The sequence below is a fragment of the Orbicella franksi genome, chromosome 6, assembly GCF_964199315.1.
Source record: "Orbicella franksi chromosome 6, jaOrbFran1.1, whole genome shotgun sequence".
In the NCBI taxonomy this organism is placed as follows: Eukaryota; Metazoa; Cnidaria; class Anthozoa; order Scleractinia; family Merulinidae; genus Orbicella; species Orbicella franksi.
In genome coordinates this window covers 26,280,956-26,307,750 of record NC_138150.1, presented here as the reverse complement: position 1 = coordinate 26,307,750, position 26,795 = coordinate 26,280,956, and the positions used below count along the sequence as shown (strand labels likewise).

At 39.6% G+C, this 26,795-nt stretch overlaps 1 protein-coding gene across 1 annotated transcript in view; it reads right to left on the bottom strand.

The window, feature by feature from the left end:
* Positions 1–26,795, bottom strand: part of LOC145489111 (uncharacterized) — a 32,443-nt gene that overhangs the window by 2,454 nt on the left and 3,194 nt on the right. Inside the window, exons 2-20 of the mRNA XM_081468018.1 lie at positions 21,771–22,029; positions 20,506–20,859; positions 18,185–18,239; positions 17,670–17,761; positions 13,409–13,646; positions 12,806–12,894; positions 11,979–12,231; positions 10,708–10,787; positions 9,771–9,999; positions 8,618–8,636; positions 8,214–8,305; positions 7,710–7,740; positions 7,011–7,072; positions 6,056–6,309; positions 5,372–5,507; positions 3,710–4,227; positions 2,264–3,292; positions 1,029–1,650; positions 405–686 (exon numbers count right to left, since the gene is read on the bottom strand). Coding sequence (XP_081324144.1) covers positions 405–686; positions 1,029–1,650; positions 2,264–3,292; positions 3,710–4,227; positions 5,372–5,507; positions 6,056–6,309; positions 7,011–7,072; positions 7,710–7,740; positions 8,214–8,305; positions 8,618–8,636; positions 9,771–9,999; positions 10,708–10,787; positions 11,979–12,231; positions 12,806–12,894; positions 13,409–13,646; positions 17,670–17,761; positions 18,185–18,239; positions 20,506–20,859; positions 21,771–22,025 — 4,690 coding nt within the window. The 5' untranslated portion in view covers positions 22,026–22,029. The remainder of the gene's footprint in view (positions 1–404; positions 687–1,028; positions 1,651–2,263; positions 3,293–3,709; positions 4,228–5,371; positions 5,508–6,055; positions 6,310–7,010; positions 7,073–7,709; positions 7,741–8,213; positions 8,306–8,617; positions 8,637–9,770; positions 10,000–10,707; positions 10,788–11,978; positions 12,232–12,805; positions 12,895–13,408; positions 13,647–17,669; positions 17,762–18,184; positions 18,240–20,505; positions 20,860–21,770; positions 22,030–26,795) is intronic.

Below are 26,795 nucleotides of genomic sequence, written 5' to 3'. Positions count from 1 at the left end.
ACAGCGTCTTACCCAAGAACACAATAACACTACCCTGCCAGGTCTCAACCCCTGACCACTCCACACGAAGTAGAGCGCACATCACAAGTTGGTTCACAGACGGCTCTTAGTTATTTTGACAACTTCCCAAATTCCTTGTGTAACCAGCTGTAAACAAATTTCAAAAACCTGCAAGTTTCGACCTCTCAATGAAGGTAAAGGTCAGCAGTTCTCAGATAGACATAGACACAGATATAGTTTATTTTACTTGGTTGCATTCTTAGCTATGGTAACAGTGCATCCAATAGACTTAATAAGGAGAATCTTCAGGACGCACCAGCCAGTTTACAGGTGCACCAAGATACATCGTTGTTTTCCGGTGAAAGGTAAATAGCTCGCTGTTGCATATTATTTCTTCGTCTTACCTCTTGCATCCGACCCAGAGCTCATCCGCATCATTTTAGAACCCTTGGGTGACGTCATACGTTTATCACCAGCCATTCCTGGTCCGTGGTGAGCATGTCCACGCTGCATGGATCGTGGCGAAACTGGGGGCGAGCGCCCCATTGGTGACGTAGAACTGGATGGCATCGAGGCAGCGTGTTTGGGCCCAGCCTCTCGCATTATAGGCATGCCAGGAATCATTGGGATCTGTGATGGCCCGGCCAAAGGGGACTTGAGCTTCGGTGACGTCACTTCGTTAGAATCTGAGACCAAAAACAAAGATCCATTTTCAAGAAACTGCCCTCACTAGCAATCAATATTATAGTCAATACATTTATGAGTTGGGGCGAGACAACAGCTGTAGTAGCGAGAAACTGTCCTTACACTTTCCTTACACACACAAATCTGCCACTATCACCTACAAAGTTTACCAAGCGATTTCCTTTTCAGTATTTTTTAACTAAACAATGCCTGTCGGGCTGCCATCAGTCACACGTTCATACTCTGTACCACAGACACGCTCGCTTGGAATGAACTTGACGAGGAGATAACCTAGTTACTAGTAGTCGCAACTGGCACTTAAGACAACCTCAGTAACAAAGTACCTTTCTTGACTCTTCCCTTTCTCTTCTTCACCACTGGTTTAACTCGCCTTCTCTCTTCGGTTTCGTCCCAGTCTGGGTCACTATTAGAGAAGCTCTCTGTTTTGAATCGAAATCCTACGCCCTTCGGTGGTCGGCCTCGCTTTGGCCTTTCGTCCAAAGACGTCTTCTGAAGATCGTCGAGTTCAGCTTCTTCCTCCATCGGAGCGACCTCGGAAGTGCTCGGTGCCGCTTCGTCCTCCTTCCGACGGTATTTCGATTTGATGTATGTCAGCCGTGTGCGTTTTCGCCGCCTCTTTTTTAACCACCACAGATTTCTCTTCGGAGGTGATACGGATTTCTCTTCGTTGCCCTCCTGTCCTTCTCCTTCTTCTTCTTCCTCTTCCGTCATCTTTCGTTCTTCCTCTTTGATCTTCAACTCCTCGTTCATCTTCGCGTCTTTGTCGGTCGCATTCGTCAGGGCCTGTAGATGTTCGATGGAGCTCTTGGGTTGGATCGGAGTCGGTGAGATGTGCGATTTGGTAATCGATGCAGAATCAACGAAAGTGACGGCAGGCGGATTGGATCCAAGACTTCTCTGCACAGTCCCTGAGACGGTAGGAACTGTGAAGCGCAATTTGAAGCTCTACAAAATAGTAAAGCAAGAGTTATTACAAATTTCACTCAATTACACTTGTACACCCTACTTGTCTCTTAGCCCGAGTGACAGGCTTTCCTAAGGGGAGGGGTGAAAAGCCCGATACTTAGCCTGCTTGACATTCCCGAGTTGGCTCTGCCTCTGTCTCAAAACGAGTCTTCGTGCGAAACTTTCCATTATGAAAATGTGTTTCGCGTAAATCAAACTCGTCTTCACATGAAAGATTTTGCACAAGGACTTGCTTTAAAACAGAGGCATACGGTACCTCGGAAATGACCCATTGCAGTTACTGTCTTCCGCCATTTTTTTTTCTGAGTAATCTTTTCTTTGTTTCTCTTCAGGACGGTCCATGATGGGCGACTAGTCGTTATCTGTTCGACCTATGAAGGAAAGTTCCCCCTCTCAACAAATTACCACTTCAACCTTTTGATTCCTAACACTGACCTGTACTTTACTTCACATTTTTTATGGATTACAATGGAAGACCTTGTTGATAAACTCTCGAAATGGTTTTTGTTTCTCGAAGAAATAGCTCTGACGTGAATCCAAATCAGGCTCCCAATACGAATGTATGGTAAACCTTGATTTTAAAGCACCTTACCTGTTGATGGGAAGACATCTGCCCTGGATTAACTCCCTGCGGACGCATGGGTGGGGGATGCCGTGCATATCCACTTCCCAGGGGAGCTCTTACACTGGAAAACCTCAGAGGGGTACTTCGAGGAGGCATGCCAGGGTTCATCGATCGAGGGATTCCTTGGTAGTTAGGCATAATGGGCCTTTGTGAAATGGGTGCGGATCCAGGCTGGGTAACTCCCCTATCTCCTGCGCCAGGCTGAAGAGGTCCGCTTGGAGCCCCGGGGGAACTACTCAGGGGAGGCGGAGTGTTGGCTTGAGGGTGGTGGTTAACTACTCCACCTCTAGCTGCTATGGGGTTGTAGGATGGCGGGTGGGAATGCATTCCTGGGCGTGGCTGTGGCATGGAGCTGCTGTTCGTCTGAGCTTGAACGTACATCCCCTGGGGCCTTACTCCTTGAGGTCCCACGCGAGCGTTGGGGACCAGTGGAGGAGGGGGAGGGGGTGTTCCACTGCTCGGTTTGATTTGAACCGCAGAGGAAGTACCCGGAGGATTCGGGTGGACCCCAGGATGTCGGATCACTCCTCCAGCGTTTGCACCTAATACTTGTCGAGGAAACACCGGTGGACTGGTAGCTGGTCTGTATCCAGCCCCCATGGGCATCTGTCCAGCGGGAGTCGTGCCAAACGAGTTCCTGGAAACGGGAGGCACGTGCACAGAACCGGAAGAAAAAGGTGGCGGCACTGAAGTGCTGCTGGCCGTTTGCACCGCGGACACAGCATGAATTGCAAGTTGATTTGGAGGTTCGACAGCCATGTTGGTGGTAGTAGTCACGTGACTGCTGCTGGCCTCAGTCGCTATCTTAGTCAGTGGTGGGGGAATGCAGTTTGATATGGTGACATTGGGTGGGGCCCGACCAAATGTGATGGTTGTACCGGAGCTTGTGGCGCTTGTAGCGAATCTTTGGCCTGATACGTTAGTGACGATGCGACTTGAGCCGTCAGATAACGACACGGTGATAGGACCACCGGATGGATTGTGTGCTTGCACTCCCTGCAAATGGAAAAACAAAACAAACATTTTTTATTGTTTATAGTAAAGCTAATTACCTCTTGGCGCTCGTAGATACCGCAGTGACCATCTGGTCAATGGTTTCCTGTGTTTCGTTTCTGGTCAAGACGGTAAGGGAGAACTGTTAGGGCAGTGAAACACCACCAAAGCAACGATTCACAACTTCAGGTTGGACAATGTTTCATGTGTTTCAAAGGCTTAGCAAATCAAAGAAAAGGACAAATGTTTTTCAAATTAAGGCACAAGACGTTGATAGGAATGGAAGATTGCCGGAACAACTTGATAAACATGCGCAAAATCAGGTATACTGTTATCGAAAGCCGAAAGTCCTTCGAAAGTCAACAAGTATCTTTCATTTTCGGTTGGGAATAAAATAAGAAGTAAAGAGACAATATTTACCTCCTTCATGACAGGTTTTCCTCCTGGTAAAGCGTTAATCGGCACAGGTGCCCTATGGGGGTGAGCCATGGGAAGTTTCCCCTGGGGTGCGAGCATTGGTACGCTTTTTACTGAGTTGGGCGGATGAGGCACTGTTACATTTCCAGGAACCTGGTAGCCAACGTTTCCAACGGAGGCTGGTGGTGCGGCAATCCCAGGGGAAACCCCCTGGGGTATCACAATGGGAGCCCCGGGGGTTTGAGTAACGACGGTACCATTCTGAACGGGAGCAATGGTTGATGTTGTTGTTGACGGCGAGATCTTCTGCCCCTGCACCACACTGAAAGACGTCCCTACGATGGGTATGCCGTTTTCTACCAGGGGCCTGGTAACAGCGTTGCTTGGATCGCCCGGAAGTAGGTATTCCGACTTCCGTTTCCGGCCGCGCTTCTTTTTCTCAACTCCTAGATGCTTGACTTCAAAGTATTCACGAGAACGCTTGGCTTTGAGCCCCTTCGGACCTTGCAGATTCCCTTGATCTAAAACACAACAGCAGTTGTTAAGCTAAACAGTCAGAAACACGTCTATTCATTGCCAGTGGACTCTTAACAAAACAACTCCTATTACTTAAAGTACACGGCAGCATCTCGCGTGACTCAGTGTTCAAAAACTGTTTGTCATAATCATCAGCGTTTTGTGGGTGTCTTCCATCACAATCTGATCCAACATTCGAATTAGATGCCGGGATATCTAGCTAAATTCAAAGTTGTAAAATGTGATATCATCATCACTGTTTCATGAATATTTTATGATAACTCTTTTACACAGATCACATGGTGGCAGGTGGCAAACGTCTAAGTTTTTCTGTTTGAAAATTTCCTTTTTTCATAAAAAAATGCAACAGTCATCCAGATATTATTAAACACCGAGAGCTGCTACTTATGAAACACACGCATATCTCCTTCACCTCCTACTTGAACAACTTTTCGTCAACAGTACGAAAATGAAGTGGTGCCGGTTAGTTTTAGAAACAAAACTTAAAAGTGAAAGAAATGTTGCGTTGTTTAGCTTTTGTTTGATTCAGCAGGTGAAATATTTTGTTTCGGATTCAAGACAGCGCCCTGGATGTTACCCAGCAAGAGGTAAATGTTAATCAAACAAGGCGCCACATTAAAATAGTGGTCAGACAATAAAACTACATGTAATGGTTGCAATACTATTGCGGTTATTCAAACGATATTGCTGGTGTAAAATTCCATTCAAGCAACTAATCAATTATTTTGCAATGGTTCTGCTAACAGGTAATGCGACTTCAATTTGGGAAGTAATGAGATTCAAAAAGTTTCTCCAGCTATCAACCGTCCTTGTTCAGTTTGGTAGCCGGTCCAACACATTTTCATCAAACAATGATTTCCCGGTTGGTAGGAACGCTGTTCTCTAACATAGAGCAAAAAGATTCAGTAAACGTTTTTACGCGACCAAGCGATTTTAACTACGCTGCAAATAGTTAGCATATTTAGCGATCTACTTTTTCTAACCCTTCGGTGCCGCACATACCTATATAGCCCATGGAACGGAATACCCCCCTCTGGGGGGGTTACAGACTACACTATTTTTAGTTGTACAGTCTAACCGTGCGTGCGTATTGCTAACTCAGTAAGTATAAAGTACTGATATACCCACCATCAGCCTGGCACTGATCAGGACAGGGTGTTGGCACGGGCTTCAAACTCAAGAAGAATTCGCAACAGATGAGTCGCCGGCAAAACCTCTTAAGGTAACGCTCCAACTTCGGCCGCGAATCTACTCGAGAGATCGCCTGTTGATAGAATGCATGCGTGAAAACAGAACGAGGTGAACTCTCAAAAAGGTCTTCAAAGTGCGTGAATCAGTTATACATACAGAAGAACCTGGGTTCAGGTTCCTCATACAGGCTCTTTTTCAAGTTTACAAGATCGCAAACAACTAAAGGAGCAAACAAGATGGAGATGAAATTTTCGAAATAAACGCATTGCGACATTATGACGTGGGTTAAAGCATCTGTTGTATTCCAAAGCACAGCGCGAGTTCACAGTAACCAGCGAAATACGAATGGGTGCATACAGGGCTTCCTCTTGTGCCCTTGTATTCCTTGTACTGGATAAGTTCAATAGGCCAATTCCGAGTTGCCTTATGCCTCTATGTCAACGCCAATCTTCGTGCGAAACTATTCTTAAGAAAGTGTGTTCCCCCAACGGGTTGATTTTCATGCGAATCAAACTCATTTTCATGACACGTTTTGCACGGGGACTCGTTTTAAAACAAAGGCACAACCGAACTCGGAAATGACCTATTAAAAAACATGTACCATTGAATGTGAAATCTTACCTTTTTCAGAATCTTGCCCTTGTGTTTGACAACCACTCGTACTCCGCACCCCTCCTGCATGAGGTCGATCACCTTTTCAGGGTCAAACGCGGCCTTGGCTACCATCTCCAGTCCCGTGCGTATCACACTGCTGACCTTCCCAGGAGGGGTGGCCTCGGGCAGCTGTGACACCTTGTCTGGGTCCAACAAGGGTCCATAACAGCAGCTCTTGTTGAAGAAGATCTGATTCTTGTTGTGGTAAAAACGTTCCGAACCTGGCCGAAACATAATCATGATATTGCTCTTCTAAGATCAAGGCTTGAGAACTGGTCACCTTTAGTATCTCACAGACCCTCTGTTTTGTTTTGAGTTCGTCGAGATCGTAAGGTTACTTAACTACAAACCCAGTGCGTGGGATGCACGCGCTAAAACGCAAGGGGGTGGGGCTGGGAAAGATCAAAATAGCCCGCTTCACGGCCGCTCGCGCGCTCGAAGAAAAATAACTCGTAGCCAAAAAAAATACATGTCTCGGGACAGACTACAAGTTATAATGCTGCTTGAAGAACAATAACCTTGGATACACGTTGTCCGTATTAAAACTGGCTGATGTGTTCTCTTAGATAAGTTTAACAGAACGCAAAGTATTTGTTTTGGTTTCGCACTTTTCGCGGCTCTGTTATTAGCTATAAAATGTGCGCGATGTACTCTAACCAATCAGAACAACGATATATTTGTATCGACCGATTGCATCGAATCTTGCCAACGTGTTTTTCCTGCGCTTTGCATCGATTGTGGCTTTGCTACGAATCCTGATTGGCTGACTGAGTTTTTGAGCCGCGTAGTGATTGGCTGCAGTGGACCAGATGTTCTTCAGTTACTTTTACTGTAACCGAAGTCATTGAAAAGCTCTCTTACGCGTATTGACGGATTTAAAGTACATTCAAGATGAAAAAAAAAAGATAATAAAATAACAGACCTGTATCATCATCACTAATGTCACTTTCCTCCCCCGGTGACTTGTCATCCTTTTCAATTTTGCTGGAATTATGAAAGTACAAAAAGATAAGTCGCCAAACGACGCACACCATAGGTAGTGTAACTCCGGATTTCTATAGCATTAATACAAGACTGTAGCTTCGCACTGTGGACGGTTTGCCCCGACGTTTGGTGTCCGGTTGCCCTGTCATTTCAATATCACATATTTACCCACCAAGGTAACCAGCTCGAAAGCCAATGGTTTCTCTGGTTACGCACATATTTTTCTAGTCTTTCCGTAGCCATATGTAACATCTATTTCTCTTTTTAGATTTATTTTAGAATACTGACGTAAATTAACTCTGAAAATAGTGCGTGACAATAAAAAAGTAAAATAAAGGAAGTAATTTAAGGCCCATGATGAAACGTTCGAAACGTTCGTGTGCCTGGATTTGAAGTTCAATGCATCAACTTTGAGACCACTGCAGCTTACAGAAGCAAGAATTACACTAACAGGTGTAACAGGTAACTACACTGTCAGTTTAAACTAATTCTTGTCAAAGTTTCTAAGTCCCTGTTTAGTTTAGCAAAGACAAAATAGAATCCGAAATAAAATGTCATAACATCCCTGAGGAAATTCTTAAATGTGTGGCTGAAAACTAGGAAATCTGAAATAAATTAAAAAGAAAACTAAGTCTACCTTGCTGTAGGAAGCTTTCTTGGCAGTATTCCTAAAGGAAAAACACCGACTTATAGTCATAAAAACATTCACGGCATAACTAATAATAAACTTACATTCTTACATTTTACTTGTCACGCAATCTCCTATCAACCATAACAGGCGTGACAAACAATCAGCAGGAAAAAATGTTACATCAGGCTGGGCAAAACTAGACTGTTGGGAAAGGAAGGGGCGAGACAACACAGGAGAGGGGGCAGACCTCCAGACCTCCAGACCTCCTCCTGGCATGACCGCCCGGGGGCAGGGGAGGAGAGATGATGACGGGAGAAGAGGGAATCTTCTCGACTAAATTTCAAGCATAACAATGCTAGTGAGGTTATGCCTAATCACACTGAAATAATTTAACACTGAAATAATACAGCTTGGGCTACCTGATATGATATAATCCTATCTTCTTATGACCTGCTTCATTAAATATGACTACAGAATGGTTAAGAGAAGTGAGAAATTGATCACCCTTACCTACTGCTGTCTGTCCTGTCTGGGCTTGGTTCTGTCTTCCCATGACCTCCAGAAATGATGGTAAGTCTAAACTGTCTTCATCATCAGCTGAGCTGTAAACAACAACAACAACAACAACAACAAAAACAGTTCATGGTTACTTTTAATGACTATTACAACAAAAGAGTTGCATTTGGACAAGTCTTAAAATATAAACCTTGTGGGGATCATTTAACAGATCATTAATTTTTCTTTTAAAAAAATGAAAGACTTTGATGACGAGCAGATAGCATGTTTGAGAAAAGTCTTTTCATACCCGATGGTTAGGCTTGAAAAATTCTATTAAACACATGATTGGCTATAGTAACAGGCAATTTATATTGACCTAGGCAACAATTTGTCATATTTAGCACTAAAAGGCTTACCTGGTCGCATCAGAAGGAACTGAAATGAGAAAAGCGTACAGAACATTAACAACAAAGTATTTGCCTCCTGGGAGAGGTCCCATATAAAAAAGACAGGGGTGCTTGTCGCAAATTTTGAAAAGAACCCCTAAGAGGTAGAGAAATACTGTTTTGTGGGCGTGGCTTGAAAGTTTTTCTCCTCTAAGGGGTACCAATTCTAACATAACACATTATCTCCTGTCATATATTTTTTCTGCTCAATACCCTAAAAGGTACTGCAAAAGCTAGCCTGCTGTGGACTTTTTGAGGCTTAACACCCTACAAGGAATACTGAAAGCGCATTTTTGAGTCCAAAAAGGAATGAGGAGCACCCCTGTTATTTATATATGGGGTCCCCCCCCCCTCCCTCGTGATTTGTCTACTTGAGATAAGGAGGAATTTACGTTATTGGTTTGGACTAAGCAACTAAATGGCTCATTAAAACCGAGTATACACTAGCAGAAATATTATCCTCCACCTAATCTCCTTACAACTAACCCTTCAGGCCTATATTTCCTACTTTTTGCATAAACTTAACATTTCTATGAGGTTTAGTCAACGTGGCCCTCAAAACTCCACTACTCGGTCATCAGCCATTTCTCAACAGTTAACTTGAGGACTTATAAATGTGTTTCTATTTTTGAGTCCCGACTGATTAAAATTATGTCGTATGCAGGATGACCATTCAGATGAAAGCTATTGACTACCAAGATTATATAATTAACTTTACACCTATACATAATAATTACACCTATTCAAGAAAGAAAACCATTCCTCTTTTTTAACAACTTGGGTATACCCAGTGATAGGGAGGCACGGTGGCCTCACGGTTAGTGGGCTTGTCTCCGGATTGAGCAGTCTGGGTTTGAGCCCTGGCCGGGATATTGCATTGTGCAAGACACTTTACTCTCACAGTGCCTCTCTCCACCCAGGTGTATAAATGGGTACTAGCAAACTTAATGCTGGAGGTAATCCTGCGATGGACTGGCATCCCATCCAGGCGGGAGTAGAAATACTCCTAGTTGCTTCATGCTAAAGAGAACGGGATTTGCTTCAGCCTGATGGGCCACTTGGCCCATGTGCAGACTTAATACCCAGTGATAAGGCACAGAAAACACCACATACAGACACTTACTTGGACCAAACGGCGAGTGGAGTGTGTGCCCTGTTCTTTTACACCAACCAATGGGATAGATGTCCGGTGATTCAAAATCCACAAACTGAAACTTTGACTGGCCGTCAAAGAACAGCTGCAGCATGCGGCCCATGATGTTAGTTATGGTGGCTACACGGATGATCTGAGGCTGTTCCAAGTCTGCCACTTCTAGTTTCATGCCGGGCTTGAATTTATGGGCCTTTGTTTTCTGGGTGAGAACACATCAAAGTATTATTTCAAAAACGTTGAAAATCAAGGTACAATTACTCAGCTGATCATATATAGGAAAACTTAGTCTGGAAAGCTGATTACTGTAGGTGGGATAATGGATAAATGGAGTGTGTTATTAAGTCAACAGAAAAGGCAGTTTCATGAACCACCCCTGTCTCCCACCACTTTTGCATTGACTTTGCCAGGTTGCAGATTCTGTACCCATTATGCACCTAAATAGACATGGGAAGCTTTGTGAAAATGACTTGCACAAGATCACAACACATTGACCCTTTGCTAGGTTCAAACTCTTCTAGAACTCACCCCCCGCCCCTTCCCAGTCCCACTGTACCCTCTACCCCACAGCCACTTGTAAGTGCACTGTACCTCTAGTGCTAAAGGGATACATGCCAGGACCTCAAAATCCCATCTTTGTATCATAGAATTATACACCCCTCAACAGGCTACATGATTCAAGGAAAATAAAGGGAAATTTAAATTGTGACATTTTTAAACCAGTTTAAAAATGATGATTGCATTTAGTTCAAAATGGAAAAGAATATCAAATTGACATGCGCAACTCTGCTAATAAGGTCAGATGAAAACTGTAAAACAATGCTGCAGCACTTGCATTTGTGATATTGATGACTACAATGATATTAATGATGATGATTGAAACAATTTATGTGTCTAACTTTGCACATACCCTAAACAAATGAGCAGGAGCAAATGGTGCTCTACACAGAGCTAAGTACTTGTCCCATGCAAAAGTCTTTTTAGTGTAGTCTGAAATTCAAAATGCCATTAATACATGGTCAATCAAGTGGTCACTGTACGGTCGAGTAGCAGTATTTCACCAGCTAAACAATAGTGTAAGATAACAATGGGAAAAATATGATCCACAAAGGTGAAGTCTAAATAATATTGTTCAGCATTCCTTAACAGTCGCATTGTGTGGGTGCCTGGAATGATGGAGGGCCTCCACTGTGACCCACTAGTCCCTAGAAGGTTTTACAGGCAATCCCAACAATCCACCTACAAGCAGGGCTGTGGCTAGTGACTGGCAAGTGTGAATCCTTAGGGCTGACGGGCTCATAGCTGCCAGAGCTTATCCCGGTTTCTGTAGCATGAAGCGGCTTGGAGTATTTCTACTCCCCCAGGATGGGATGCTAGTCCATCACAGGTCACTCCCCCACAATTTGTTAGGTTTCCCCAACAATTTGCTGGTACCCATTTATACTCCTGGGTGGCGAGAGGTACTATGAGAGTGAAGTGTCTTGCCCAAGAACACAACACAGTGTCCCTGCCCAGGGTTCGAACCCGGACCACTTGATCTGGGGACGAGAGCACTAACCATGAGGTCACTGCGCTATAATAGGCAAGCCAGGGCACTAATGCCTCACTCACTTTTTTCCTTTTTTGTTGTTTATATTCTCCCTAAAAACCTAGGAGGAGAATTTTACCATGGACATTGCCTCAGTAATAATTTTTTCAGGGACATTGCCTCAGTCATAATTTTTTCAGGGACATTGCCTCAGTCACAATTTTTTCACGGACATTGCCTCAGTCATTTTCATTTTTTTTTCTGGCTATGGCCCTTGCAAGCCCCTAAGTACAGTCATCTGGGCACCCATCACAAAGAACATGCAACAACGATGAATGAGAGTTCTCAACCTGTGCTAACATTAAGATAATGATGACTGAGAAGTAGCCTGTGAACGTGGCCAGATTTTCAGCTTTTGTTTCATGCTGCCAAAAAATAGCGGTATTTTTGGCTGGCGTAAAACAAAAGCCGGAAATCCATCTGTGTTTGCAGGCTAACTGACCAATAAATACAAGCTTCTTTCATTTGTTAACTTAGTTACATTTCACAACACTGCAAACAATACAATGTCCACTCATTTAAAAATAATAAAAAAAAAAAATCTTACACAGAATCACAGTTAATTATGACACAAATTGTCAGGCATCACTTACTTTGAGGAACAGACAAATCCACTTGATGCCTGGAACACCATCCCGCTGGGAAGATTCCTGGGGAGTCGCTATGGCAGCAAAATGTGACTGAGGGCACATTCTCTTGGTAGTCTGTAGTGATGGCAAAGTAGTATGGACCCAGGCTCTTAGTGACTGTGGCCGGGCAAATGATCGATGGCTTCATCGGGTGAACAGCTTCCAACTTCATGCCAATTTCAAATCCATGAACTCTAGGCTGGAAATGCTCTTGAGTCTGAATGCAAAGGAAATTAATAAGTGAATTAAAAAACAAATCTACTACCAGTATCACATGAATTAGCAAACCTGAAACCTCAAGAGGTGCAGAAAGACATTCCATACCGATGACTCTTTAGACAATAGTATGGTGTCTGAGGCATATACAGATTTTTAACACTTTCAAATGGATCACAGTACACACAGGTTAAGTATAAATCCAAAAGCAAACTTTTTAAGGTTACCATCATAGATACTGGCACTGTAAGTTATCTCTCTTTTAAGTGTATTAACTACTATAGGAACAGTAATCAAAATACTTTCACTATAAAGCTAGTCCTGAAGAAGTAGGTACTTGCACAAGAGGAAAAGCATTCTACATATTAATTTAAATTTGTGAATTCAAACCACGGAGGTGGGAATCTTGTTGCAGTACTATATTGTTGCTAAATTTCCAGTGAAAAGAAAATTAGGTGAACATGATTTTGAATAACTAACAAATGAAGATTTCAATTGATATTCTTCAGTAACATTATTTTCCTTAAACAAATCCAAAAACAAGTACATGCATATTGTAGACTTTCTGTTTTCACCTTTCTAAACAGATCATGAGGTGCGGCAAGTGCGCCGGTCAGAGTCTGGGTTAAAAATGTTCTCCAGTCCTCAAGAGTGCTATTTATACCTGCAGATATATCACGTCATAAATGAAGTTACACAAACATTAAAATCTGCTGACTGGAAAGCAATATGGAAGAAAAACCCAATATAACAAATTAATGTAAATACATTAAAGGTATTGAACAATATAATTATAATTAACACAAAAATCAAGGGTTTTTTTTCTCAGGCACGAGGGACAAAACTCAGACCAGACCAACCTGGATCACTGATTGAATGAATGGTAACTAGTCAAAAACGAGACATAAACAATATAACTTTGCCATTCTTATTCAAATCAGCAATCTGAGTTGATCCAGTCCACGTTTTGTACAGTAACTGTCTGTTTTTTTCTTTTTCAGTGGATGCCCTCAGTTTAAAGTGTATGAAGTGTTTGAAGCATAAGTTTGGAAATTTTAAATCTTTAATTTCTTACTGTTGACATAAAAGTCAGTGCAAGTCAAAACAAGAAATTACATCATGGAAGATAATTCTGTTCAGGCCTAGTCCTATTAAGGGATTGTTTAATTTCCACATACCTTTAGGTGGCTGCAGAGGGTAGCCATTCTGTGCACACCATCCTATAGGATGGAGCTCCTCTGCTTGGAAGTTACACCAGCAGTCATTGCCGCTGTCCTTTCCAAAGCCATCATAACGTATACGCACCCTCTGCCCAACCTGTTGTATTACCGTGGCAACACAGAATGAAGGAGGATTGTTCCTGTCGACAGCTTCTAGTTTCATTCCTGGTTTTAAGCCTGGCACTTCCACAGTTGTCTGTTGGGTAAATGAGTGGACAACGTTTAATAAAGAAAGCATGGCATATGGATAAAGAGCACAACACATTGACAGATTGCAGCCTGCAACCTATGAAGAACTAGACAAAAAGTGGCTGAAACCAAATACTGCAAATAAATTGACTGTAAAAACAACAATTGGAAAACATGACATAGCACTACCAGCTGGAACATTATTGACAGTTAACAGAGTAACTTTAAAAAACTCAAATCACAAGACATATTTTATTGATGGAAACCCAGAAATAATGGTCAAGATTTTTTAACAATTATAACTGCAGTGAAGCTCCAAAGGTAAAGGTTTAGTCTGCATCTGGCCAGAAGCCTATAGAGCCAGAGCTTATCCTGGTTTCCGTAGCATGAAGCAACAGGGAGTATTTCTACTCTTCCCTGGATGGGATGCTAGTCCCTCACAGAGTTACCCTTTAAATTTGCTGGTACCCATTTATACACCTGGGTGGAGAGAGGCAATGTGAGAGTAGTGTCTTGCTCAACAACACAATGCAATGACCCTGGCCAGGTCTTGAACCAGGACTGCTCAATCCCCAGTCCAGTGCGCTAACCACTAGGCCATCACGCCTCCACTTGAGGCTTTTAAAGGGGTTTATAACGAGTTGCAACCCACGCTTAATTTTCACGCACTTCTATTGGTTACTTTACATCAAGTGGTGCAAAATTACTGGGCAGTTATCAAGCAATAACCTCTGCCTGTGTCGATAATTGCCCTGCGACTGTTTCTGTCGAAAAGAAACAGAGCTAAAAGGAATAAATCCAGCTCCAGAATTTCACCTTTTCATCTTTATTATTTTTCATGGAAGAAAAATAAACTCTTTTCGTGGAATCCGCTGATAATGACATAAAAAAAAACGGGTCCCCATTGCTGTTCTGATAAGTACAAAAGAGTCAACAAAATATGCAGAAAATTAATGGGAGGGTTAGAAAATAAATAAACCCCTTTCTGGCTCGCTGGTATGGTGGCTGATACTGTCCTTGGCTGAGAGGTTGTCCTCAAAATTTAACATTTGAAGAAACTAGTCATAAAGGGGATAAGTGACGATTTTGGTTGCTTTTCTTTTTTTTTGCTCCAAATTAGCCGAATTTTTGCATGTGGTCTTCAGTGTAATAGAAAAACGTGGTTCTGTATTTTTGTCGCTGGTTTTTGCTTTGTTTTCGAGTTAAAACGTAGGCAAAAAACTTGGCTTTTCCTAGCCATGTCTTTAGGAGTTTATTTGTTGAACAGCAAACAGGCAGACTGTTTATAGTGTATGAAGTCAAAACCAAATCCCACAGCACATAGAGCGGAAATCTGGGAACGGATTGTTTACATCGGCTATTGTGACGTGAACACAACACGTGAATCGATCGAGCGTCAAACGAAATGTCATCAAACAAAAAAGAGATGTGCCGCATTAGAGCTCTGTCAACTAATATCTTAAGCATTGTTTTAAAGTACCTTGTATGCCTGCCTGGTGGTTGAGAGGCATCATAAAGCCTCGATAAACCCGTAAGTCATCAGCACGTTTTAAAGAATCAAAATGTGCTCTGAAACTTCGAAGGCAGCTGATATAACGTAATCGTGTTATAGGCATTCGAAGTCAGGTCGAGCCAGGTAGCAAAGTCCAAGAGCAGTTCTTGCCCAAGAAAAATACCCTCTGGTGAGTTGTGGCCCATTTGCCAAGCGTTGCTAGCGTCAAAGTTTGGAAAGCGAGAACTGGTTTTAGACTTATAAAATTTGTCTTGTATTGACCACCATGTTTTCCCCCACACGAGGTGTAAAGACCCTTCCCGGCATTGCAATTACGTTCTGCAGATGTTTCTCGAACTGGTAACTAGATTTAAACATAATAATGGCCAGCAAGTGGCGATCGATTGTAACAGATCTGTGATCCAGTTTGCGTTGATTTTATTTCAAATCAGCATGATTAATTGTAGTGTTTTGAGCTTCTGGGATCAGGGGACATGCAGATGTATGGAGACCCGTACGTTGCGCAGAAGGGTTTATCTGTTAATCTGTCAGCCCTATTTATAGAGCGTTTTCACGTGCAGTCATCAAATTCTTAAATCCAAAACTAAACAGCCACTAAAGTTGTTATCCTCATCAGGCATAAGAGGTACCAGCGCATTTTGAACTTGGAAGTTATGGCGGTGCGTGACATAAAGCTACGATCACGTTTGTCGAAAACTATGTTTTATCTCGTGATTTTTTAGCCATTTAAGACATTGCTGTATTTGGAAAAGTGCTTATTGAAATGTTTATTTGTTTTATTTTATTTTTATTTACACCTTTTTTGACCTGAAATCAACATTTTTGAGCTTACACGTTACGTGAAATTACCATTTTCAGGAGCCCATCATGGGCTCCTACCATTTTGCTGTTTTCTAAGTGAAACCAACATCCTTGCCGTCATGCGTTAACGCCAAATCAACATTTTAACCTATTTAGACTTGAAATCAACATCATTGAGCTTATGCGCAGCGTGAAATTACCATTTTGCTGTTTTCTAAGTGAAATTAACATCCTCGCCGTCAAGCGTTAACGTGAAATCAACATTTTAACCTATTTAGACCTAGAATCAACATCATTGAGCTTGTGCGCTGCATGAAATTGACATTTTGCTGGTTTCTAAGTGAAACCAACATCCTTGCCGTCACGCGTTAACGTGAAATCAACATTTTGACCTATTTAGACCTGAAATCAACATCATTGAGCTTATGTGCTGCGTGAAATTACCATTTTGCTGTTTTCTAAGTGAAATTAACATCCTTGCCATCAAGCGTTAACGTGAAATCAACATTCTAACCTATTTAGACCTGAAATCAACATCACTGAGCTTATGCGCTGCATGAAATTACCATTTTGCTGGTTTCTAAGTGAAACCAACATCCTTGCCATCATGCGTTAACCTGAAGTCAACATTTTAACCTATTCAGACCTGAAATCAACATCACTGAGCTTATGCGTTGCGTGAAATTGACATTTTGCTGGTTTCTAAGTGAAATCAACCTCCTTGTCGTCACGCGTTAACGTGAAATCAACATTTAAACCTTTTTTGACCTAAAATTAACATTTTTGAGCTTATACGTTGCGTGAAATTGACATTTTGCTGCTTTCTAAGTGAAATCAAAGTCCTTGCGGTCGTGGCGGGCCGAGCCTTTGTTATGATAAACTGAGACGAGACTTCGACTTATAACAAAGGCTTGGCTTGGCTATTATAATAAAGGATCGGCTCTGTTTATCATAACAAAGGCCCGGCTTCGTTTATTTGCAGCCTCGGCGGGAAAAGGGCATTAGGTATTTTAATTAAAAGTGAACTTTGTCAAAAATGCTCCAAATTTCGCATGCAGTTTTGTTTAGGTATGTTTAGCAATGTCCCGTAGTTTTTCTGCTAAACTTTGCTTCGCTTTCGGGATATTGCATACGCAAAAAACCACTCGGTTTTCCTAGCGGCGTCTTTATAAAGCGAAGCAAAAACCAGCAGCAAAAATACAGGGACACGTTTTTCTATTACATTGAGGACCACATGCAAAAATTCAGCTAATTTGGAGCAAAAAAAGAAAAGCAACCAAAATCGTCACTTATCCCCTTTTATGACTAGCTTCTTCATTTGCCCTCAAAGCTTCGCTTCTCGGCCAAATATTCATTTTTCAGACAATATCTCAGCCGCAGACATTATCAGCCAACATACCAGGCGCCAGAAGGGGTTTATTTACCAATTATGTATGTACAAGGCTATGATATCAGACTGAAAAGATCTGGCAGACTTTCCCAATTTCATCATCATATCATTGGTAAAATGGCTACAAACAAATAATTACATTACAACTTGCACTCCCTTTAACAATAAATTATTATTCACTCAATATTGTCACCTTGGGGTTGAGCAGTTGATGTACAAATGAGATACTAAGTCATAATTTACGCACTGCTTTCACAAAAAAATGCAGCAAAATCACTGTCAGTGATATTACCCTTTACTGCATAAAAACTCAAATTTTCACTCACATGTTTGAAACAGCAATCAGGAGCAGCTTTGCTTAATGCAGCTTCCATGTAATCGCTCCATGTAAATTTATGAGGGGTTTCACCTTCAGCAACTGAAAAAAGGAAATGGTATAAAATTATTTAATAGCCAAAATTAGATCTCGATCACTGTGTGTTGATTAGCTCATTGAGGTTAAAAACTGTCCTGCATGGGTTGGAAATGGATCTTTTTTGGAGCTGTATATTAACAGAGTAAAGGCCCAGACACCTGTGCAACATTGCGTGTTTTACTACTCGCAATGGTTAAATTGAATCACGTAATTGCTGCATGCAGTATTACATGTCATATATTGCAGAGGTAGAATCCTGTAGTGCATCTGGCCTTTTACTGTGATCCTGAATATGGCAAGTTGAAGGGTATGACTGGCCACAAAAAGAAAGTTATTTGTTTCAAGACCATGTGATTTACAAGCAGGTGTGGTGAGATGTCAACTGAAAATGATATATCAAGCTTTCTAAGTGTTTCTGTGACTAACCTCCTGCAGTACTCCCTTCATCAGAGTCCTGTCCATTGTCCTCGCTTTCTTTCTTCTGAAAATTAGATGAATTCACAGATATCAATGTTAGTTTTGAAACGCTGATCATTTATCAATTTCCTTTGCAACTTCCTACTGATTTATTATCAGTTATTATGCAAGCCAAGTACGTGATTTCAAAATCAAAGCTTTCATAAAATCGTGATTTTCACACGTATGTAATAGTTCTAGAAATTTTGCTGCTAGGAAATTGTCTTTATTGTGGGTGCCACGTTTCTCACAACGTCCTAGTTTTTCACGTAGCATAGGCAATATAAGACGACGTGCAACTTCTTTTAGTCAGACATTGGTAGTGAAGTTACACTGCTACCGTGCTACGATCAAAGGATCCAAGTTGCCGCTATTTCAAGTGTATTTCGATCGCTGTCTCTCTCCTACCTTTTGGTGCGAGTCGGCAACCAAAGTACGTAAGTTCTTATTGTTGTAGTTATTTACTAAGTCGCGAATTGTTTGTCTTTTCTTTATCACGAATAGGTTTCATTTAGTTTATCTAGGTTTTGTTGAAATCGCTTTCACAGCTCTACTATTGCTAAGGCTTATTGTCAAGTTGCTTTATTAGTCCAATAGTCATATGATTACCACATTGTGATTCTTTCATGCTATATTTAGCTATTTTGCAAGATAGCCATTGATATCTTCATTTGTTACGACAAGAATTGTTATCGTCTCAGTTTTATTACTTTCAAGTATCAATTGCCACGTCTATTTGTTTCACGCTGTGATCTTGTTAGTTTTGTTATGATTTTTCTATCCTGTTAGATTTTTATTTTATGCCTTATCTAAGTAGGATGTATTCTTAACTAGCGCTTCTCAGTTCGAACCTACTACATCTACTTGTACGACTACTACTCCTATTCGTATCTGCTACCACTAGCGATTTACTGATTTTCGCTATTTCTTCAGTCGCTATGTATTGTGAACTAGATCTATAGACTTGATCTGTCATTAAATCAGTTTGAATCTATCAAGTGGAGTTCGAATATCTCGCACCGCGCTACCCTGTAGTTGTTTAAGACTTGAGTAAAGGCAACCTCTAGAATCTTTACAATTACAATCAATATATGTGGCTCCGGAAAAAAACCTTCCACAGAATTTTCAATGACCTTCATTGAGACAGGTCTGGGTATTTCCTTGAGTGACTTCTAAGGTTTACAGTCTGCTGCAATTCTCAAAGATTTCAAGACACTTGATGGTTCATTATTGCCTGTGCTACACTCCAGTTTCATCCTATTGTTATTAAATGACTGGAAGTACTGTACCTCCCGACCTCCCTTTCACTGGGATGCTTACTACTCCATCACAGTGCAGGTTAACTCCTAACCGTCTTCCGAATTCAATCTAAGTTACAAATGTACAGCTTTTAAAAGTCTAGCTGCTGTAATGCCATGAAGATGAAATTTGATTATTACCTAAAAACTTCTTAAACCACCTGGCTTAACCTGTTTGGTTTGCCTATGATCATTGACTTTTACCCAGCTGTGTATCTCAGTATAATGTCGTAATAGTATCCCCTGCACCAAGTACCAAATTTCACATGGAAGCCACTGTACTACCCAAGTCAGACCAAAAAACACTCTAACTAATACCACTGGTTTCAATATGTATTTTCTCAAAATATATAGTACTAAATAATTAACACCAGAAATGAAGGAAAAACATTAATTGCTAGCAAGACATAACTTGAGAGTACTCCATCAAGGATTGTGAACAACAAGTTAGTGGCATAAACAACTTCATTATGTGTCGCAGGTGTTGCCTAAGGGCCAATTAAATACTGGCAGTTATGATACATTATGGTGGCTCAAAGCATGATAAGATGCAACTTTTGGCAAAGTTTAGAAACATTCTGTATATAGGGTTCAGAGCTACCTTAAATTTTCAAATCTTTAATGTGGCTCTGAACCCTACGTACAGATTTTTTTAAAATGTTGCCAAACAATGCGTCTTATCATGCTCATAAAAATTTCATAATATAAAAAAAATTCACTGTGGGCACCGTTTTTGAGTTATAAGCCCCTAAAGCTGTAATTAATGGTGTTTTTAGAAGGTCATACCATTGCTATGGTAACCTTTTGAGTCACAGAAATGATAACAACGTGTTCACCAATGATTGGGCAGTTTTTGGATACCATGATTGTAGCATAAAACGATAACGTGTGGTTATAATGATCCATCAAAAACTAACCGCTGCACGGAAACTGTTTTGAGCCACCTTAATTAAGTGATCTCCACCACTCTAAGAGGCATTTAGAGTCACATACCTTTAAGTTAGCTCTCCTAGAACTTCGAGAACAACCTTTAGAGCAGAATCTCTTGAGAGGGGAGCAAAACCGCCGCCTCTTGACTGGACCACCACAGAACTCACAGCATCCCAAAACATGAGGATCTACAATTTTCCCAAATTTGACAGGCTTCTCATCTTCATCCTGCAGGTAATTATCTTCGGCTTTATCTTCAACAGAAACTGAAGGAGTTGAATCTGTGACAGCTGCAGCTGTGGGGGTAATGATGTCTGTTGCTGTTCCAGTTTCTGTTGCCAGGGGTTCAACATTTGTTGCATTGGTATTAAGGGGTGCATCTTCAGTTGCTGCTTCACTGGTTTCAGGATGAAATCCCTGAAAAAGAATGATTAATTGAAAGTTAACATACCTGAAATAAATTGTAACATTGTGCATTTTGAAAAAAAAGACCTGTTTATTTTTACAGGGCTGTCACAAAGTTTGTCGCAAAGTTTTAAGTAGGTAGTATTAATCATTGTGGTTGATATTTCCATCTCTTTCTAAAGAATCAGATATATACCCTTGCAGGGTAGCAGGCCAAAATTATGAAAAAGTGACGCTATTCACAACAATTACACTAGACAATACACATATACAACAAAAATGAAAAGGAGGCTGAAGTCTCCACCCTGTCAAAATCGCCTACATGTACATATACCACTGAGCAGAACTTATCCAGACCTTTTTCCCTCAGCATACCTATCCCTCTTGAAAGGGAATGGTAACTCCCAGAATTTTTCCTAGTTGCCCTATAGCTTTAAGCCATAGGCTAACAGATTGATAGTAAAAAAAACTGTAGTTACTGACTATATAGGTGAAGAGATGCATTGGGAGTCTGACAAGACTTTCCCAATAACACAACACTGCAATCAGACCAAGGCTTAAATGTAATCCCAGACTACTTCATCTGAAGTCTATTAAGTCATGAATGTCACCCATATTACATGTAATTAGGCCACTCATTTTGAACATTTCTCATACCACACATAAATAAAGGAAAACGTAATGTACAGTACAAAATAACATTTGTAAGTAATGTATAATATACAATATCATAAAACAAAAAGTATAAACTTCTAACACTTAAGTATATAACACTCAAGTGATATTAAGTTTAATCCATAAAACATTACATTTCACAAGATCAGGCTCATGACTCATAAATTACACTCATCTGAAAGACTGCCAGAATTGAAATTGACATATAAATAATTATTTTTATTTAATAAACCTATTTTGAGTCTTACATTTGCATCTTCTAGAACTGATTCCATGTTGTCATCAGCTTTATTGCCAGAATCCATACTATCCTCATGCGTGACATCAGAAATTGATTGACAGTTCTCCTGCACAGTTGTATTCTCTACTGATGCTAACACCTCTGCAGCTTCATCACCAATGCCAGGGTTGAGCATCTCAGATTTTTGCTGATCATCTGTGTCCATCAGTGTTGCATCATTTACACCAGAAGGATCCTGCTCTGGTGTAGGGTCTGCATCCATCTCCCTAAAACCCAAATGAAATATTTGTTTAAAATGAAATACAAATCTCCAAAGAAAATGAAAATTGATTTGAGAAATCAGGAGTTTGAAATAACCATGATAAAATTAAACTAAAGTGAAAAAAAATCTGAAGCAAAATTATGACTTATGGTCTGAGTTATTAGGGACGTTTGGAAATCAAGCGTTTAAGAATTCAGGATTCTACTGAACATGCAGGGGACTTAATTGTGCAGCAGCCAGTTTCTATACACTGCTGGCACAAAGCAGCTACTTGCTAGGAGGGTGTGTTTGAAACATGAAATAGCGAAATGACAAAATGGCACTACAGGTAAGAGTGTGGGATATGGGTGTACAGTGTCTGTAAGGGTAAACCCTTACAAAAACTGAGAGCTAACAGCTGTTGAGTCAGTGCCATTTAGGCTAACCCAAGTGCTATATAGGCTAACTGGGATGCTATTTAGGCTAACTGGAGCGCTATTTAGGCTAACCAGAGTGCTATATAGGCTTAACCAGAGTACTATATAGGCTTAACCAGAGTGCTATAAAGGCTTAACCAGAGTGCTATATAGGCCAACTGGAACACTATTTAGGCTAACCAGAGTGCTATATAGGCTAACTAGAGTGCTATACAGGCTAACTGGAGTGCTATTTAGGCTAACTGCAGTGCCATTTTGTCATTTCACCATTTTTGCCTTTTAAACTCGCTCCTGCTAGGAGTACACAGCTAGTCCCCCTGGGTGCATACAAAAGCTCCTTCCCAGGTTCCTCTGTACCATTTGCAAATAACATATTAAATTTTTCTTGTATACTGCTTAGATCATGGTCAAGAAACTTATGGTAAATCAAGTAACAATGTGATTATTCAAGATTTCTTCTGTGTTTTCCAGATCCGTACAGGTTGTTCTACAAGAAGGGATGTTTAACTAAAAGTACCTCTTTGAACAATCTTCACAAACAAAATAATTAATGTGGAGCTGTAGCAGATAGAATTGTGCATGCATGTACTGTTTTCCATAACCATATGTCTCAGCCGTTGAAATGCACATTGCTAAGCCTACTGAAAATAAGTGTTTACAGGTGAGTAAATGTGAATACTGTACATTTCTTGATTTGTAATGATGCAAGTTAAAATTTGACACAAGACTAAATTTAAATAAAATGGTTCAAAAAAAATTCATTCCATAAAATTCACTCTTTTAACAAAACACAGATTATAAAATTATGATAAATACTTACGGTTCTGTAATATTTCTGCCACTAAGCAAAACATAGTTGTGATCTCAGAGGGAAAAATTATGAACATTCAAAACTTTGTCAGGCATGAAAAGCACAATACAATAGTAGCCTATCAGGAACAGTTTGCTCAAACTGGTCACTAAACACGTGGTCCTTTTCATAAGTGATAACAATGATTGTGCAATGCATAATTTGTTTTGTTATTTTTAGAGTCAGAATACAGTTTCTAGCCATGCATATAGAAATAAGTCTCATGTTTCTCTTTAATACTATTTAGTGCTTTTTCTTCACAATGGGATCACACTTATGTCCCTTGAACAATTTTACTCGAAAAAATGATCAATCACTCGGACAAGGGTTAACCAACCATGATATTTCAGCCACAAAACATCCATAGTTTATCTAATTTATATCATGGTCTACTGAGTGTGCAAATTTTCTGAAGAAAAGATCTTTTGTATTGGATCACCAATTAAGGGTTGATATTGATAAAGCTGCAACAAGTCACGTTTACAGGGTTGTCATACACTATGCAGCACTTTCAGTTTCATTATAAAGCACTGCACGTCTAAAGAATAACTGACTGTGATATCTTTTTTTTTTTTTAAAAAAAGGCTGCTAATAAAGGCAAGATTTAATTTTAGAAACTTTTCTTCTTTTGAATTATTTTGGCTAGGAAATGATTCATTAACTGGTCAGTAATATTGTTAAAAAGGTCAAGTATGACAGAAAACTGACAGAGATAACTAGATAACAATGCAAGGCCTCTTACACACAGATGAAATTCTACAAATATTTAACAGAGTGTAGTTTAGCCAAATATTTAACATATAAAAATAGCAAGGGTACTTCAAGGGTAGGTCACAAAATTCCAAGTTTCCATGTGTGGTTCTGACTTGGGAGAGACTTGTTTCTTTCTGAAGGACTGATCACAACCACTTTAATTATCATAAACCAATATTTTTCTTTTTTTAGCTGGATATCAATACAACACCATCCCCTCTCCTTCTTACAACTATAAAATAAATTAGGAGAAAGGTGCCAAAACTGTATCAACAAGAAAACATAATGAAAAGAGTGTCAGAATTCTTCACCACAATCATCCAATATTAGCAAAATGGCTTAGTCGTGTGAAAAGACAGGTTAAAATTGATCGGAGAATAGATTGCAAGCATATGAAACCTAAATTAACTGTAAAAAACTGTCTGTATTTTTTTTTTTACCTTTTGAGAGCTGCCTGAAGTTTAAAACTAAACAAGGGAAGAATTAATCAATCAGTAGATTGTTATGAGACTGATTTCTGCTTGAACATATTACATGTATGTGTTTTAATTGTTGGTACTAATTTCAGTCAACTTAGTGGACAAAACTTATTTTCAAACCTCAGAGCATTCAAATCTCACACCATTTGCCAAAGACATTGCTTTCATGGTGTATTCCAAGATAGTTTATTGTTATGTGATACAAGATCACTCTTCAGAAATCTCCCACTTTACAAATTACTGTAACAAAAACAATACTGACATAAAAAATCTCAAATACAAAGTACTTTAAGTGTCAGGAGCATTTTGCTGCTTGAACAATTTTGGTGTACATCATTTTTCTCTTCAGTATAATTATAAAGTTTTTCGGAATGTAAAATACGACTGTTTTTGTTTGCTTATAAGTTTTTAAATTTATTTTATTTTAAATACAACATAAATGTCAGTCAATTAATCATCTGTGATCACCTGCAAACACCTGTCCATCACTACAAACAGGATACAATTAGATCAAAGATGTTATCTGAAATATTACAAACTTTCTTTTGCAATTCCATTATTGTCTACATTTTAAGACAAAATATTTCCTTTTAGTGCAATAATAATAATAATTATGTGTTACTTTGTCATATTCCATATATTTACATTTATTTCGATACTATAGCAAAAAATTAGGCGAACTAGTGGTGATTTACAGAAGAATTCTGCATTAAAAGACAAAAATTTGGAGTAAGATTCTGTTGGACAAATATATATGACAATGTCTTGGATGAAAAATTACTAAAATTCCAGTCATACAAAATGCTTTTTTCCGGGTTGTTAACTAAGCCTATTGTCAAAAACATTTTTTTTCACATGCAGTAATTATATTTTAAAATATTCAACTGTATAATTATACCTTTGGTTTTATCTTAACTTTAATTTGAAACATTAAATACTTCAGTTTGGAACAGAACTCTTGAGAAAATGCTTGAGAAGCATTCAACTGTACTTGGCAGGCTACAAACATACGATTATCTTTGAAATCTCTAACTAAAAGGAGTAGATTATAGATGAATATTCAGTGGTCAAAAAATGACAACTGTGAGTTACTTCATTGCAGTTACAAGTACATACTAGACAAAACTAATATCTAACCTGCCTCTGGTCAATATGACCAGTGTATATACATAAAAAAAATATAATATACTAAAAAAACATCATACCCTATAACAATGATTATATGCAGCCTTAAAAGCTACAAATGATATGGGCTCAATTTTCCTGATTCTTCAATCACATGGAAAATACTGAATCACTCATTTTAGTAGAAACACTTAGCAGACAAGGTAGGATTCATAGTTATAAAAATAATTCTTTGATCAGACTTACTTATCACACAGAAAGAAAATATTACATCTGGCATGCCACAAAAATGATTCACAACAGAAGTTATAAATTGGAACTTAATATTTCGTGTTTTTCCAATAAAAAATTGTATGGTAGGCTGTCTCAGCTGTCTCCATGGTAGGCTGTCTTAGTTTATCTTGCCAAATAACTGTCATTAAAAAATATTAACTGTGCAAAGTACAATAAAAAACCCATCATTTTAATTGTATGGGAAAAAGGTGTTTTACAAAACAGCGGCTGCAGAGGATAAAAATGAATATGGTAACATAACAAGGAAATACACCAGTCAGCATACAGAATATAATTCATTGGTTCAGCAGTAAAACAAACTGTTCCTGCTAACATTATCTACTCTTACAACTTCTTATGGGCACAAAATTATATATTTATTCAACTCATCAAGTTTTGTTTTAAATAAAAATTACTGTCCAAATTAAGGTTCACTTTACTTTATAACTCAACAGAGCAAAATTAATGGCATCTACATTGTATTCCAAATAACTATTCACAAGAAACGAACTCAAATGCTTTGAAAATTGTATTGGAAATTGTTAGGTCTTCTAACTTTAGCTTTTAGAAACAGATTGTTCCAGCATGTAAATTTGAGCAATAAAATTTGGCACATGTTTCTGAAAAATAGTTAACTTAATTTTTTTCAATATTTTTGCATTAAATATCTAATCCAAAATTTCATTGAAAATAGCCTTCATATCACAAAACATGAACATTGTTTCAGTTTTCTACAAGATTATTACATAGGAAGATTAAATCTTTCAGGTCGTGCTCTCCATGTACTTTATCCTCCTAACCTCTTTGACAAGAAAAATAACGATTTTTATAAAAAAAATACACCGAAATGGTTTTCATCCGCAGAGATCCCAAG